At 54.7% G+C, this 16,265-nt stretch overlaps 1 protein-coding gene across 1 annotated transcript in view; it reads right to left on the bottom strand.

The window, feature by feature from the left end:
* Positions 1 to 543: 543 nt before the first annotated feature.
* The window catches only part of NECTIN1 (nectin cell adhesion molecule 1), a 79,827-nt gene continuing 64,105 nt past the window's right edge, over positions 544 to 16,265 (bottom strand). The window contains exons 5-6 of the mRNA XM_064268943.1: positions 14,656 to 14,807; positions 544 to 4,957 (exon numbers count right to left, since the gene is read on the bottom strand). Of these exons, the coding sequence (XP_064125013.1) occupies positions 4,410 to 4,957; positions 14,656 to 14,807 (700 nt within the window). The 3' untranslated portion in view covers positions 544 to 4,409. The remainder of the gene's footprint in view (positions 4,958 to 14,655; positions 14,808 to 16,265) is intronic.

The following is a 16,265-nucleotide window of genomic DNA, read 5'->3' as shown; positions in this document are numbered from 1 at the left end:
AGCAGGGTGTGGGGTGACAAGGGGAGTCAGGGAGGAGACTGAGAAGGACCTCAGCTCTGAGCTCCAGGAGAGTAGGGACACCTTCCCAGCCAGGCACAGTGCCCTGCCCCCACTCTTGTTCCACAGCCTTTTCCTCTTCTCTGCCTTTTCCCAACTCAGCCCTCTCTTCCTTGAAGCCCTCCCTGACTGCCTGCAGACACCAACAAAGATATCTCCATCCATGTCTCCCTATTGGTGTAGAAGGGGCTCAGGGGCAGCCTCTGAGCTGTGAGTGGTCTCAGGTGGGGTGCCCCGTTCTCCCTCAGGGCTCCCGCAAGATGGTGGCATGGGGTTCTTTGTCACTGTCAGAGCCATGGGACCTGACACAGAGGCGCAGGGACCCTTCCCTTCATGGTCCTGCTGTGAGGGCTCTGCCCATCGTAGCCAGCTTTACCTGTCCCAGTCCTCAGTGCCATGGAGAAGCGCCACAGCTGGGGAATGACAGGCATGACACGCAGGTTTGTTTTAAACACTTTATTTATAAAAAAGTACATTTTTTCCTCAGTACATCTTTAACCCAGAATCTTTTTTATACAAGTAAAAGGGGGCGATGCAAACACCCCTTGGGTCAGAACCAGGAGAATCTGCTGGGCAGGCCCCAGGACCAAAGACAAAACCATGACGAAGAAGCTGAAGCAAAGGGTCACACTCAGAGGTGAGGACTGGCAGCTTCTCCTTGATTTTGTTTCCATTTATACAAAAAGGGATCCCCTTCCTCACAGCAGGGTCAGAAAGGCAGCAGCACCTGTGCGGGAGGGCCTCCTCTGGCCTTTCGATCAGGGCAGTGGCAGCAAGGCCCAGGGGCCCTCAGTGTGGGCACAGCAGAGGCCTGCTTCCCTTGCATTCCTGGCACGCATCCCTGGCACGGGGTGGTTGTGTGCCTGCACGCGGCCACAGCAGGTCTCCCTTAGGTGTAGGGGGTCTGGGAGGGGGTTGCTGTTGGCAGTCAGGCTTTGACAATCTCTTGCCTGGACCCCTGGAGGTCTTGGGCCCCTCTCCTGCACCGTTAGCTCAGGCGAGCTGCCCACATTCACGTGGTCCTCGCCTATGCCTAACACAATTCCCGATTCCTCTGCTCTGAGGATGGCAGAGGAAGTATTGTACAAGTGACTTGGGTACATGGGGGGTGGCTGGCAGAGGGGGTGCATGGCCCAGGGAAGCAGCCTGAGCACTGGGGCATCAAGGGTTCTCCTCAAGGGCTTTCAGCAGGATCAAGCCTGTCCCTCTGTATGTACGTGTGTGTCTGCGCAGGCCGCGCTCCGTCTGCATGTGCCGGGCTTGTACAGGGTGACTGTGCCCGGGTCTGTCTCAGTGTGTGCCCACTGTGTGCAGAGGTGCATGTGAGGGGCTGCCTCTGCTGGTGTGTGAGTATGGACTCATGCTGCCACTTCCAGATCCTTCTGGAAAAAGGGGACACGGATGGTCCCGTTACACTTTACAACAGTATCAAAATTTGTCAGGAAACAGGGGTATGGGCCGAGGGGGGCAGGGGCAGGGGCAGGGGCAGGGGCGGGGGCAGGGGCAGGGGCAGGGGCAGAGGCAGGGCAACAAGAGGCAGGATAACAACTGAGGAGGCCTTGGCACAACTAGTACCAAGTTCACCTCATTTCCAGCAGAGGCAGAAGCTCAGCTCGTGCTGTGGGCATGGAGGAGAGGCCATGTGTCCTCATCTCTCTGCCAGGCCAGGCTTCCCCTTCGCCGCTCGGTAGGCCTCTGGCTGTATCTGTGGGCCCAGCAGCAGTGTCCATCCTCCTATGAACTTGGGGCACAAAAAACCCCATCTCTCTAGGCCCAAGTGCCAACCCTACCCTGTGCCCACCTGCAGCCCAGGGTAGCAGCTGTCTGGGGTGCGGATGCTGCTGCTAGGCTCCTCGGGAGGCAGGAGCTACCAGCACAGCCTATTCTATGTGGGCCCCGCAATTTGTGCTTTGCTTGAGGGGTGGGTGAGGAGGTGCTTAAGGGGGACTCAGTGCTTTGGCTGGGCCCGGGGGCCTCCTAAGTCCGTCATATAATTAGGAGTAGGGATGGCAGTGCAGGATAAGGAAGGGGAGACACAGAAGGAGAAGTCCTTTCAGTCTCTTGGTTTCAAGGGGATATGGAGGGCCTCTATCAGGCAGGCCCCTGAGACTGCCTCCTGCCTGGAGGCAAGGGACCAAGCACAAGGACCAGAAGAAGTGACATGAGGTGGTATGCAGCAGTGATGTAACATGGAAAAGGTCCTTTGCCCTAGGAAGGGGGCACTAATACTGTTGGGAGAAGCAGCCCAGGGGGTTCTCTGGATCCAGCTCCTCCACTTCCCTCTGCCCTGTGGCTAGAAAGACTCCAGAATTTTCTCCCCCAACTCTAACCCAACCAGTACCCCCAATGCCAAGAGGGGAGAGCCACCCCGGGGCTGGCATGGCTTCTGACTTCTGCTACTTGGCTACTGGGCGGCCTGGTTGGGGCTAGGGCAATGGGAGCTGGGCAAGGGTGGCCCAGCAGGTGGGACCAGAGTTGCTAGGGCAGAGATAGAGCTGGCTGGGGTTCAAATAGCAGCACCAGGGAGGGAGGAGTAGGGTGGGAGGCTGGGCAGCTCCCTTGGGAAGCCTATGGTAGGGCAAGGCAGTGCCCGTGGGGCACAAAGTGTTCTGCCTTCCTCTCCCCCAACACTTGCCATCCCACAGAGCTCTTGATGCTCTGGGCTGAGTTAACTGGAATCCTAGTAACAGGCATGAGAGGGTCCTTGGAGCCTGCCTCTCCCATCCCAGGGGTCTTCCCCACTAATATGCCTGTCTAGAGTGCTGGGGGGACCTGGTGGGCAGATGGAGGAATGGAGGCACTTTGAGCTGAGGGTACAGAGAGGGCTAGGAGGCAGCCTTCCTCCATTGTACAGATGGGAAGCCCGAGTCATGGGTGACTGACAGGGTACCCAATATCCCATCCAAGGAAGGGAGTCTGCATTAAAAGGGAGAGCTTCTCCAAGGTCCTCCCCTTTATCCCAGAATGGGGACCAGGGACATCTGTGCAGAGAATGGACTGTGGGTGAGTAGAAGGTTCTGACTCAGGATCCCTGGCTTCCCCTGCCCTTGCACCTTCTGGTAAGCCCATGACATCTTCTACATTGGCCTGTGTGTGAGAGGCGTTAGTCTGTTATCATCGGAGCCTATCAGACTGCCTCTGAAGGCTGCCAGAGAGGTTCTCCCCTGTGGCTCCCCTCTCTGTGACACCTCTTCCTCTCCGTCTCCTGGAGGTCCTTGCCTTTTGGGGTCCCAGTCCTTACTCCCCTCTTCCCCAGGAGAATCAAGAGTTTTAGCACTTGATAAACAAGGGAGAAATTCTAGAAACTTTTGTGCTGTGAGAGGCAGTTTTGGACCAGATCTGAGATCCTACAGCAGAGGCACCAGGGGGCCTAATCTCAGCTGCCCTAGAAGCTTCTACCAGCTGCCCCCATTCTCAGCTGGGAAGGGGGAAGAGGTGGTGAGAGAGGCTGAGCCTTGGCCAGTGTCAGCCTGGGTAAGGCATGTGACCTCAGGGGAGGGCAGGGCAGCCACAAGTGGGGTGTGCATGTCTGTATGTGTGTGTGTGGTGAAGGCAGATAGGAAGTGCAGGGAGAACACACTCTGCAGTCCCACTATGTATGGGGGCAGGTGGGGGGGGGCAGTGAAAAATGAGGGACACAACAGAGCTGGCTCAACTGAACTTTCTGTAGGCCAATGAGGAAAAAAATGTAAACCCAAGCTCACCAGCAAACACACCGCCCAAAGACCCGAGTGGAGGCCTCAACTTGATTCACTTAGCAAAGGAGACTCCCCTGGGTGCTTTGGAGAAGCCACACCCCCACCCCCACCTCTGGGGAACAATAGCTGTCTAGACAAGGGGTCCAACCTTGTCTGTGACAGCATGTGGTGGGGGCACAGTTCCCTCTCCCTGGGGAAGGAGGAGCAGCATCTGGGGGCAGGGCGGGGGTTTCCCTCCTGGAGCCCCTTTCGCCTTCCACCCCCAATGAAGAGAACACAAACAAATTCCAGTGTTGGGGGGCGGGGAGGGCTGGCTCCCCAAACCCTGGAGGGACGCCCAGGAACACAAGAGGAGAACGGGGCTCCCTGCACAGAGGGCAGGCGGGTGGCGACAGTAAAGGAGAGGTACAGCAACACCAAAGCCACAGGCGAACACAACACCATGGGGAAGGGCCTGGAGGGGGAGGAAATAAAAAACAAAGCCAAGTCCTGTTTGCCCTGGCCTCCCCTTGCTCCCCAGGAGTTTGGGGCTGGCTCTGGACAGCTTGGTGAGTCTGTTGAACTCTCGAGGAGTGGGCTGTGGGGGGCGGGCAGGGGGCGTGCGGGTGTGGGCTGGGGAGAAGTGGGTGCAGACAAGAGGCTCTGGGGAGGGGGCTACACGTACCACTCCTTCTTGGAAATGAAAGACCCGTCATTCTGAGAAACCATGTTCTCAGCCAAGTCCAGCTGCTCAGGGTCATACTGGTAGCCCAGAGTCCGGTCCCCATAGCCGTCCTGACGGGCTTCTGCCTCATCCACTGTGTAGTAGGGCCGTTTGGCATCCTCGTCGTATTTCGGGTGGGGGCCGCCCACCTTGCGCTCGCCCCCACCCCCGCCCTCCTCCTCCTCTTCCTCCTCGTAGCTGCTGCCCCCCAGCGGGCCGACCTTCTTCTCGTCATCCGAGTCATCCGGGTACTGCAGGTTCTGGGCCATGGGTGGGTGGTGCTGGGGGATGCCCGCCTTGCTGTAGCCGTTGCCGTACACGTGCTTCTTGGTGCTGTAGTCGCCTTTGAAGGTGTGGCGGCGCCTGCGCAGGGCGACCACGATCCCGCCGACCACAATCAGCACCAGCAGGACGCTCCCCGCCACGCCCCCGATGATGGCTGTGGGCACAGGCCCGGTGCGCCGCCCGTGTTCGGGAGGAGACGGGGTGTAGGGGAATTCTGGATGAGGAAAAGAGGTGGAGGGGGACAGAGTCAGTGTCTGCTTCTGGGGTAGGCGGCAGGAAGGCAGGGGAGGGAAAGGCCAGGAACCGGGCAGGTGGCGTGAAGACAGGCTATGAGCAGGCACCCCAGGTCTGAGCAGCTCCATACCAGAAGCCCTGGGTACCCCACCCCTCCAGGAACCCCACCGGACTGCGGCATTGGTAGTTGGAGCGAGAGACAGGCGAGAAGAGAGAGGCGAAGATAGTTTTCCACCCCGACTTTCTCCCTGGATGCGTGCCAGCTAGGCTCAGCCCACCAGGGGTCCAGGAGGGACATATGCCAGTGCTGCCCGGCGCCATGCCCTGCATAACACTGCAGCTTATGAATCGTCCCAGCACCCTTGGAGGTAGGCATGCCACCAACTTCATTTAATGAGGACTTGAGGTTTAGAGAGGTTAAGTAACTCGCCCAAGGCCACACGTCCAATGAGGCAGAGCTGGCTGTCTTGCATGTATTCACCGCTGTGCCCCCCAAATTGGCTTTAGTTTCTGGCTTCGTAGAGTCAGTTCAAACCTGGAGGCTGGGTGCTCTACACCTGATTTTGTCTGCCCCCTCGGCACAGGGAGAAGAATGGGTTCCCAGGTACTGGCCCAGCAAGCAGGGGTGCCATAAGCGCCAATCAGATGCCAAGAAATGAGGGCTGTGTGTGGTCTGGCCCTGCAAGGCAAAGTGGGGCCAGGGATACTGCCTGCAGAAAACACCCAGCATCGGGGGGTGCAGGCAGAGCAGGCAGGGCAGAAAGGGGGAGTGAAGGCTTATGTGCACCCAGCAAAGACAGCATACACAAGTACACGTAGGAGGGCAAGGTAGGGGCTCACAGCCTGGTCATTGTGTGATGAATGTATGTGTACAAATATGTGTACACTGACGACAGAGTGGAGCCAAGAAGGCAGGAAAGGTGAAAAGAAGTGAAAGGAAGCAGGTGGGAAGGCAGAGAAAGCTGGGTGGGCAATTTTCTTTGCTAGTGGGTCTGGCCAGAGTACTGTTCTGGCCTGAGAAGGTGGGTGAAACCATGCCAGAGGCCAAAGGGGTCCCGAGGCAAGGCTAGGGGAGGCGGTTCCCAGCACCACCACAGGGTGGCACCGGAGACCATGGCTGGCCTTGGAGGCCAGGTCAGCGGGTTGTCAGGGCAAGCCCAGAAGGCTGATCTGGGCTTCTCCCCCCTCCTCTCTTCAGGCCAAGGTAAAAGGGTTAGTTGGGGCATATGTTCCGGCCCCTAGGAGCCTGTTCCCGCCAGCTCATTCCTGTCTCAGCATCACTCACTCCACCAGAATCCAGCTCCTCCTAGGAGCCCATCCCTCCTCCCAGCGGTGGAGCCAGCGTGTGTGTGTGTGTGTGTGTGTGTGTCTGTCTGTCTGTCTCTGTGTGTGTCTGTGTGTGTGCCTCATCTGCAGCAGGCAGGGGCTGGGTAGAGATTCTAGAAGAGAAGAGGAAAGGCCTCCCTGGAGTTCAGGCTGGAAGTGCTAATGCCTCTAAAACCCTGGGGCCCAATTTGTCCAAGGTCACAAGGCTGAGTTGGGACCACCCAGATACTCTGTGCCTGGCCTCTCCACATGCAGGAGTTGGCAAGAGAGAAACACAACCACTGAAGACTCGGCTCCCCAGTTGTCATCCATGTGTCCTCAGTGCAGGTCACTGAGTCCTGAATCGGCTCCTTGGAACCTCAAGTCTCTCCTGGCTCATCAGGTCCCCATCTGTTTACCGTCTGTAATAGGGCTGCACACCTGCTCCCCATGGGGTGGGAGCCGCCTTCTCAAGGGTTGTTCCAGAGGCAGCTGGCAGGAACCTAGCCTCTTCTGCACTTTTACCCTGCCTGCCCCCTCTTCAGTTCTTGCTTCAAATCTGAATCATCTCTCCTCTTTACACCTGCCTTCATCCATCCATCCAATCAGCAAACATGTACTGAGCATATTATGCCAATCATAGCCTGAGGACCCAAATGCCACTCTTAAAGACAAATCATCGTGCAAACATCAAGGGAATGGGCAGTGAAGTGCCATAGCAGTGAAGAGGAAGAACACTGTGATCTGGAGTTGGAAAAGGCTTCTGGGAGGAGAGGTGAGTGAAGCCAAGCCTTGAAGGATGGCAAGGACTTGGAGAGGCCAAAAGGACAACAAAGGTGGCCAGGTGGAGGGAACCAGCCTTTCTTTTCTGAAATGTTTCCCCTGCCATCCAAGACAAGGATTTCTTGGTCGTTGGCTTTCATCTCAGTGTTGTCTCTGGACACATTGCTGGGCTTGCTTGGTGCTCTAGTTGCCTCATTAGGGGCCCTGTCTCTAGGCTTTCAGCCTTTACCCTAGGCTGTCTTTCTTAGTGACAGATCTGGTCTCAGTTTCATGAGCTACCTTTATCACCGAGTCTCCAAAGCATCTCAGGTTTGGATTCTTACCCAAATCTGGGACTTTATGTCTAAAGGCCTCATGGAGAGCATTTCCCAAATTGTGGCCTATGGAACCTCAAGCCATTGGTTCAGAGGATCAACAAAAATGTTAGGGTCAAGTACATTTGGGAACTGTTGGTTTCAACACAGCCTCAGAGCCCTTAGTCAGCTCATGCACACTGAACCTGTGAAAGGGACATGCAAGATGCAGTCTCCCAACTGCTTTGAGCATGAGCCCCACTCCCTGTCCTGTCTCCAGGACCACCTTACATGACAAATATTCAGGGGTACTCTGAAAAGCTCTTCTCTAGCTCATCCTCATTTGGAATTCTCACCACCACCTCAAAACCCATCTGTTCTGACCTGCTTCACTATCTTCTCTCTAAACCTTCCCGTTCAACACCACAGCTCCCCTGTTTCCACCAGTGACTGACACCAACTCAGTCTTCCAACTCAGACTCTCGTTTAACTCTTCCTTCTTCATCTTCTGGGTCAAAATCTGCTAAGTTTTGCTAACTCTTCATATTCAATATCTCATTGCTTTATGCCTAGTTTCACAGTTGTAATAGATTCCTGAATCTCCCACCTTCATTTGGCCTCTGACCCTGCTCCCCCCCTTAGTCATCCCATTTACAGTGACCAGGTTAATTTTCACTATGTAGACACTGCTACTGCCTTTGACCATCAATGACTCCTCACTGCCTGTTGGACCAGGCCAGTATGGCTTTCAAAGCTTCCCATCAGACAACTTGAACTTGAGCTCGGCCAGCTCGCTTTCCCTGCTATCGAAGTTCATTCCTTATTGCCTTTGCTCACGCTCTTCACCTTGCCAAGAATGCCTTTCCTCTTGCCCCTTGCCTATGCCAATTCTTCAGTCCCTTCTTCACACAGCCTCCAGCTCACACGTATCTTTTTAGATTTTGTTTTCATACTAATGGTCTGCACCTCTTAATGGTTTAAGCAACTGTCAATACTATTCCATCAATCATATACTGATGTATTACAGCAAAGCCTGTGATAAGAATAAAAAAAAAAACCACAAATGCAAACTAGGATCTACCATGATTGGCTTTGCCCCTTCTGCCCATTTTCAAATGGGGGCAGGTGAAAGTTCTTGCCTTCCACAGGAATGATGAGAGGGGTTTAGAAGTGGCAGCCTCATGACCATTTCGGATGGACTCAATTCACTGTGTTGTAGTTGTGTACAATAGAAGTCCCACTATATTTACTTTTGTGCTTTTTGTGGCAGCAGAGACCAAATGAAAATTAATGCTGTCCTATGACTGGAATGAGTATTTTGGATGCCACCAATAACAGCATGGTAGAGTTTATTACCTGTTTCACCCATATGGCTTGTGTTCCAAACTACCCTGTACATTTTAGTTCAAAACGAATCTAGAACCCATCTCCATTACTACCACCCTGGTCCAAGCTACCATCATCTGAATTATTACAAATCAGCCTAACTGGCTTCCCTGGTTCCCCTCTTTTCTTCTATAGCCTGTTTTCAATACAAAGAGATCCTGTTAAAATATAAGTCACATCACATCGCATCTCTGCTCAGAGCCCTCCAATGGCTCTCCCTGTTTCACTCAGAGTAAAAGCCCACATCTGTAGAGCTTAAAATATACTCCATGACCTATTGCCCCTGTCCCCACCTCTGACCTCATCTCCTGCTTTTCTCCTGGCTCCCTCCACTCCAAGCACACTTCCACCTCAGGGCCTTTGCACTGGCTGCCCCTCCCCCTGTAGATGGTTCCCCAGGTGTCCCCTGTCTCACTCCCTCACTTCCTTCAGGATTTGACTCAAATGTCATGGAGACTTTCCCTGACTACCCTGTTTAAAATGGCAGCTGGTGACACCCCCCTTACCCTGCTCTTCTCTTCTCCATAGCACTTATTACCTTTAAAATTACTGCATGATTTTTAAAACATACTTTATCTATTGTTTGTCTGCCCCCCTGTGCTAAAATGTAAGCTACAAAAGGACAGGAACTTTGTTTTGTTCCTTGTTGTATTCCAAGCACCTAGGTTGCCTGGCACATGGCAGGAATTCAAGAACTATTTGTTGGATAAAAGAACAAATTCTATAAAGACAAGGCTGTGTCTTAGAGGGGAGCCCTGTTCTATGCAGAACAAGTATTCAGGAGACACTCAATAAATGGAACACATAGGTGAAACCAAGAACAACCCCATTTCCCTGGAGCTGGTGATTGCAGGACTAGAGCGGGGGCTTGAGGCCAGATTATACCGCGTCTCTTTCACTCCGGGCCCTGCTGTTTAACTTTTTAAAAAGTCCTAAGGACGTTCACTCTTCCCTGGGGATCTTTCAGGACCAAAGGGAACCCTGGTATGTTTTGGGTACTTTAAAGGCAGGCCTGTTGAGAGGCAGAAGAATGACTAAGATGACCTTCTGGCCTTGTAGACTTCGGAGTAAGGATGCTAAGTGTAGGCTTGAAAGAAAGTAGGTATGGGGGCCTGATTTATTCACAGACAGAGGGGGCTGTTGGTGTGGGATGGAGCATTCTCCCTTACCCCTCCACCCCACTAGCTGTCACATTCAGCCAGTAGTTCCTGTCTCTGTGCCAGGAGTGGAGCCTCAGAGCCGCAGCTGGGAGAAGAGCTGGGTAGTGGGGTCCTTGGCACTGCTGGCAGGAGCCCAGCCTGGCTCCTGTCTCTGAAGAGTTGCAGCCTCCCCTCTGGGATTCCAGGCTGGTCAGGGCCATGGGGCAGAGGGGGCTCTGTATTCCTTGGGATCTTGGCTCTCTGATGGAGGTTGGTGGGCTGGTGCAGGGCTTTGCAAGGATCTGAGGTGGAGTTGAAGGGTTAGGGTGTAAAGTCTCGACCTAGGAACGGCAGCTTTGGGGTCAAGAGAACGTTTGAGCTTGCTTCCAAAACCAATCCCTGGCGCTTCCCTCAAGCAGGAAATGCTCAGGCATCCAAGGATCAGGCTGGGAGCTGTGAGAACTACACCTCCCAGTGTGCAGTGTGGCTAGGCGATGGAGACAGTGGGAAGGCATGAGGTCAAACCCTGGAAGCCCTCTCCTTGGCTGTTCTGCAGCTGCAGCAGCTGTGCTTGGCGTCAGACCATCGGGGGAGGGCAGGGCCTCCTCAGGCTGGGGGAGAACAGAATCCTCCCTGAGGCACAGCTGCAGCTGTGCTTTTGGACTCACCACACTCTCATTTGCCTGTTAGAAGGGCACACTCACCCACAGCACAGCTGCAGGCTCCTGTTTGCACACTTGGTCCTGTTTACACGCTTAGAGGCACGCACACTCTCAGGCTAACATATCTCTTCCAGAGGGATGCTGTCCTTGAAAGGCCCACCACAACAGATCCTGTCACCTTCCCTCCAGTGAGAACAGACGGGTCCTGAGGCTTCACTGGGAAATGGGCAACAGGTCAGACACCCTACGTCCCAGTGCCTCCCGGCCCTGCTTCTGTGGGGCCTGCGGGTGGTGGGAGGCTGGGTCCTAGCCAGGGAGGCCTGGATGCACTTCTCTTGACACCCTCAGTCCCAGACATAGATGCTGCCTCATTTGGCCTCTTTAGTCTGGTCAAGGCCAACCCCTGGGTATCCCTCTTTTCGTGACTTCCCCCACCCTGCACAAGAAAGAAGCTCCACTGGTTTGTTTTGTGACCTGGGCCAAACTACTTCTCAGTATCAAGACTGTTGAAATGGTTTTTTTGGAGAGCCCTGGGCACCTTGGAAATATAAACCTGAATTCCATGGGGTTTGTCTCCCCTCTCCTCTTGTCCCCACAGCCTGGGCCTGGATCACTTGCTGTGACAGCCCGGGATGGTCTCTCAGTGTCTGGTTGGGCCCTTTTTACCCACACAGCCTCACGATTGCTCTTCTTTGCTAAAAACCCTTTAGAGGCTCTCCTTTGCCCACAGAACAAATGCTACGCTCCTTATATGGCTGCCCACTCGGCTCTAGCCATCTTCCTTCCATGTGGTTCCCTGCCTGGGAACCCCAACCTTCCATCTTTGCCCCCTCACTCATCTTTGTGGGAAGAACTCAAGTGCCTCCTCCTCTAAAGCTGGCCTGGATCCTCTCAGCCAGAGCAAAGCCTGCTGCCCCCACCCTGCCCGGTGTTCGTGCTGGCTCAGGAGGCTGAGAACTCGGCCCTGGTGTCCACCTGTACCATCTGTATGGTGCTTTGGAGCGAGCCCAGGGGCCTGGAGAAGTCGGAGCCAAAGTGCGTCTGTGCACTGGAGTGGTTGGCTCTGCACACTGCCCCGCTCAGCTGTTTGTTTCTTATGTGAGGGCCTGCTGCACCCCATCTCTGCCTCTGCCCTGGTTGCTCTTCATTTCCCTCCTCGAATACGCCCAGGGCAAACCTATTACCCGAATGGATGGCCAGAATGAAAAATTAAATTTCCACTTATCCTTCTCGCTCATGCATTCCCTGCGGATGAAGGGGGCTTGGAGCTCAGGACATGGCCATGCCCCATGGGGTGGGCCCCCCCCAGAGAATGTGGCGGGCACTAGCCCACGTGGGATGAAGGCTTATGAGCTTGGCTGCTGCTCAGAAATTGCCTGTAAGCACAGAACAAACAGCCCTGAGGAGAACTCAGCTGGCTGAGTCCTCCTGAGGGGGCTGGGAGACCCTCCCTTGGGAGGGCAGCTAACAACTCTGGGCCCATCAATGAGTCAGTGAAAGCTAGGCTTCTTTGGCTCCTCCCTACCTAGGCTGTCAACAAAGTCACCCCATTAAAAGGCGCTTCTAACCACCCAGAGTATGTGTGTCTTTGATTACCACCCCATCCCACCCCTGCCTTCAAGGAGCCCAGGAGGGGATTTTTACCCCTTTCCCAGCGTGGGCCCTCGGCGGCCCCTGGGCCATCTGCTCTCCTGCTCGCACCACTATCGTGATGTCGGCTGCAGGCACCACGGCACATCCTACCACCTGGCCCTGACCACAGGCACTGCCGAGTGTGCCACTACAGCAGTGCCTGCGAGGAGACAGCCCTCCCCACAGCTGGCTTCTCTTCCTCCTTCTGTTCTCTGTCACCTGAGCTGGGGAAGTGCCCCCTTCCCTTTCTCCCTCCTGGATCTGGTGTGACTCCCTGATGAGCTGCCCTGCACTCACCGCTGTCCTGTATCCTCCTGATCTTTGGGGAAGGGAGATCCTGGCTCTCCTGCCCCAGCCCTGCCTCTGGGCAGCATGACAGCCCCATAAACCTGGCAGGGCCTATGCCCATCCTCTCATGCTGGGAGTCGGATGAACAGGAGAAAGTTGCTCTTGGGTTTCTAGGTCTCCTCCCTGATTTCCCATCGGTAGTTCCCTAGAGAGCGTCAGTGACAGAGGGGGATGTGTGCTGGTGTTGGTGGTCCACCTTTAAAAAAAAACCAAACCAAACCCCATAGGGCTTCCAAGGAATGCCTGGTGGATTCGAACTGCTGACCTTTTGGTTAGCAGCCATAGCTCTTAACCACTATGACACCAGGGTTTCCTGTCCACCATTAGGGGGATGGTATCACCGTGCAGCGGGAGGGCTCACTACGTGCTAAGCAGTGAATAGGTATTTCGTGTACATATGTTCTTGCACGATCACAAGAAGCCTGAGATAAGTATAATTATCTTCAGATTACGGGTTAGGAAGCTGAGGCTCAGAGAGGTGAAGGGCCTGCTCAAGGCCACACAGCTAGACAAACCAATTTGTGCACACACTCAGGCCAAGTCTATGCCGGCTGTGTTGTGACACTGCCTCCCTGTGGGGCGATCAGACTCTCTTATGACTTCTCCTAATAGGACAACTGCCCCGCCCTGCCCTCCTCACCCGCATCTGCCTCCTGACCCCAGTGTCAGAGCTCAGGCCCCTGTGAGGCTCTTGCTTGAGTTTCACTCAAACTTCCTTCAGGAAGGGAGAAGTGTGCGATTCTACCCCCTAACAACCGCTTGCCAACCTGTGAGAACCCCCAAACCCCAGCCCGGGGGAGGGGCTGCTCAGTTTTATCCAGGCCCCAAGCCTGACACTTCCACTCCCTTAAATAGTCCCAGAGCCAAGGGCAGGGAGGCAAATAAAGCAGCAAGTGACTCCCCCCAGGCGAGACAGGTGACAGAGTGGCCCTGAGGACAGGTAGGCGCAGCCCCTGGACAGCTTTGGGCTGCTCTTTCTGTAGCTATGCCTTGAATGTACTCACAAACAAGACAGTCTCAGTGCTAACGAATCCCCCAGGCTTGCCCAAGCCCTGCGGTTGGAGCCTGGTAACCACCACCCAAGTTCTTGTACCCTTGAGCCCGACCAACACCTCCCTGAGGTCAGCCCTTGTGCATTACAGGGACCCTCCGATGTTCCTTCCTGTCCTCAGCACCACGATGGCACTTCCTGTTCTCGGAGGCTCTTTCGGTCCCTTTTTCACTCTGCATGTCACTCCGTGTGACCATGTTCAAGTCATTCTCTCTTCTGGTTGTGAAGTTGTGGTCGCAGTTACCCCTCTATTGGTCTGTTTTGATCCTGCCATTAGTAGTAATGATAATGATAGAGGTCATGATCCTAATAACAGAGCACCAGCCATTCACTGACAGGCAGGTATGTGCTAGGTATGTGACCTATATTCTGTATAATTTTGACAACAACCCTTCAAGACAGGTCATGTCATGCCCACGGTGCAGAAGGGGGCTTGTGCAGGGTCACCTGTGTCTGACACGGAAGCCCACACTCCTTTCACATGCCTCGTGAAGTCTCTTCCCGGGATATCCCAGCCCTCGTTCTCCCTATGCCTTGAAATCAGGTGATGGAAATTGCTCGTCTGTGCTGACAGGGAGAAAGATGCTGGGAAAACAGCAGTTCAGGCACCATGACTTTGGGCTCTGTCCTTGCTTTCCCCCCAGCATCCCTGCTTCAGGTAAGCCTCACCATCTGGCCCATGCAGGGTTCCTGAACCCCAAGTGCAGAGCTTAGAGAGAAGGGACTCCCCATGCAAACCCACACATGCCAAGCCACCCTCAGGTGGTGCTTTCTGTTGACAGATCATGGCTAGGCTCCACCCCCCGAACAGCACTGCCACACACAGCAATGACTTCCTCCCCTCCTTCTGACTGGGGGGCGCCCTGACTGTCTTGCCCATGCCTTAAACACACAGAGCCTTAAATGGAGAAAAGAGAAAAGCAACGCCAAGGCCTGCCAATGGCCAGCACTCAAGGGAGAAACAGAGAAGCAGAAAGAGAAGAAATAAACTTCCTGCAACAACACTACCCAAAGGTAGGGGCCCAGGCAGCGGAGGAACCAGTGGGTGGGAAGAGACAGGGAAGGGTGCAGCTTCCTACCTGTGATATTGACCTCCACCTGGCCCGAGCGTGTGCCAATGGGGTTGGTGGCCTCGCAGATGTAGGTCCCTGCCAGGCTATAGTTGATGGGACCCCTGAAGAAGAGGGTTCTGTTCTGGGCCTCCACGCCCTTGGGGAGAGAACCATTCAGCCTGCAGGGACCGGGGGACACGGCACAGGGTTATTGCCTTGGCCCTTCTACCTGGGTGTGGCTCCCAGGATCAGTGTGCCCACCTCCCTCAGGGGAATCTCCATCCTCTCCAGCCCTAGGAAACCTCCCTTGTGTCCCCTACTTGGCTACAAGCCCACCAGCCCTTGCTGAGGTAATAAGTAGGGTCTTTTTGGAAGGAGGAAAAGCAATAACAAATATAATAATCCCTTCCATGTGGTAGTTTCATATTATTTGGTGTTTTCACATGTGGTCATTATAACACTGAAATGTAGGCAGGACAGGTAGGGACTGGTCCCACTTAACAGATGAGGAAGCTGAGATTCAAGGCCCAGGACACACAGCTAGCAAGTGGCAGAACTGGAGCTTTCGCCAGATCACTGGACTCCTGGCTCAGTGTTCTTTCTGCCACTCAGGGTCCTGGTTGTTGGCCCTTGGACTGGTGCTGGGCTAAATGCATAAGAATCTTCTGAGTAGCTGGTTAACGATGCAGATGCCTGGGTCCCAACGACAGAGCTACTGAATCAGAACCTTCGAGCCAAGGCCTGGGAATCTGTATTTTAACAAGGTACTTGGGCAACAGACTGTGTTTAGTAACGGTTGTGTTCCACCTCACTATCTGGATTCTCGCTGGGGCTATTGCAGACTTTTTCACATGGGGAGCGTCCTGGGAGTTTCCTTAGGACAGGGCACCTTCTTCCTTCCTCCCGCTCCCCAGTGCCGCAAAGCTATTACACTGCTCAATGAGCAGGCCCTCGGTCCACAGCGCTGAAGTTGGCAAGCAGGCCCTGCCCATTGCATCCTTGGAAGCAGATTGGGTCCGGGAAGTAGAAAATAATAGGCAGGGTGGGCTAGTGCCCTCTACTTCCTCGAAAAAGAGTGTAGATGCATCCTAGGCAGCCACTTTCTGGCCACCATGTCGACCTTCTTCCTGGTTTCCCCCTATATGTTCCCCCGACTCTTCTCTGGGGAGAACTTGGCCCAGGCCATCAGAGCTGGCTGGAGGGGAGACAGGACTCTCTGAGGGCCAGGCTCAGAGACATGAATCCAAGGGTGGGCTGATGGGAGGTGGGGAGAACACTCCATGAGCGCATATATCTGGGCTGACTGCTTCCCCCTCCCCGAGAATCTGGGGGTGCTGAAGAGAATAGGAACAAAGAGAGATCTGGGATGTTCCAGAAAGCCAGCTTCCCTGGGGACACCTCGATAAAAATAAATACTGGGGGCTGGGGTGGGAGTGACTCAGGCTGAATCACCAAACGGAATGGATACAATTCTTTATTAGGGAGAGGAAGAGTGGCAGATCACGAGGGAACCCCCTCTGGCACCCACCGACCCTGCTATGTCAGACACGGGGGTGTGGGTAGGGGGTCTCACATGCACCCAGACCCTGCCAAGGGCTCCTGAGGTGGGTGGCTGGGTCTCACTGTGACCTGTGTGG

This window comes from Loxodonta africana, chromosome 15 (assembly GCF_030014295.1).
Source record: "Loxodonta africana isolate mLoxAfr1 chromosome 15, mLoxAfr1.hap2, whole genome shotgun sequence".
NCBI classification, from domain to species: Eukaryota; Metazoa; Chordata; class Mammalia; order Proboscidea; family Elephantidae; genus Loxodonta; species Loxodonta africana.
Note: the sequence above shows the minus strand (reverse complement) of the source record. Positions and strands in the feature narration are given on the sequence as shown.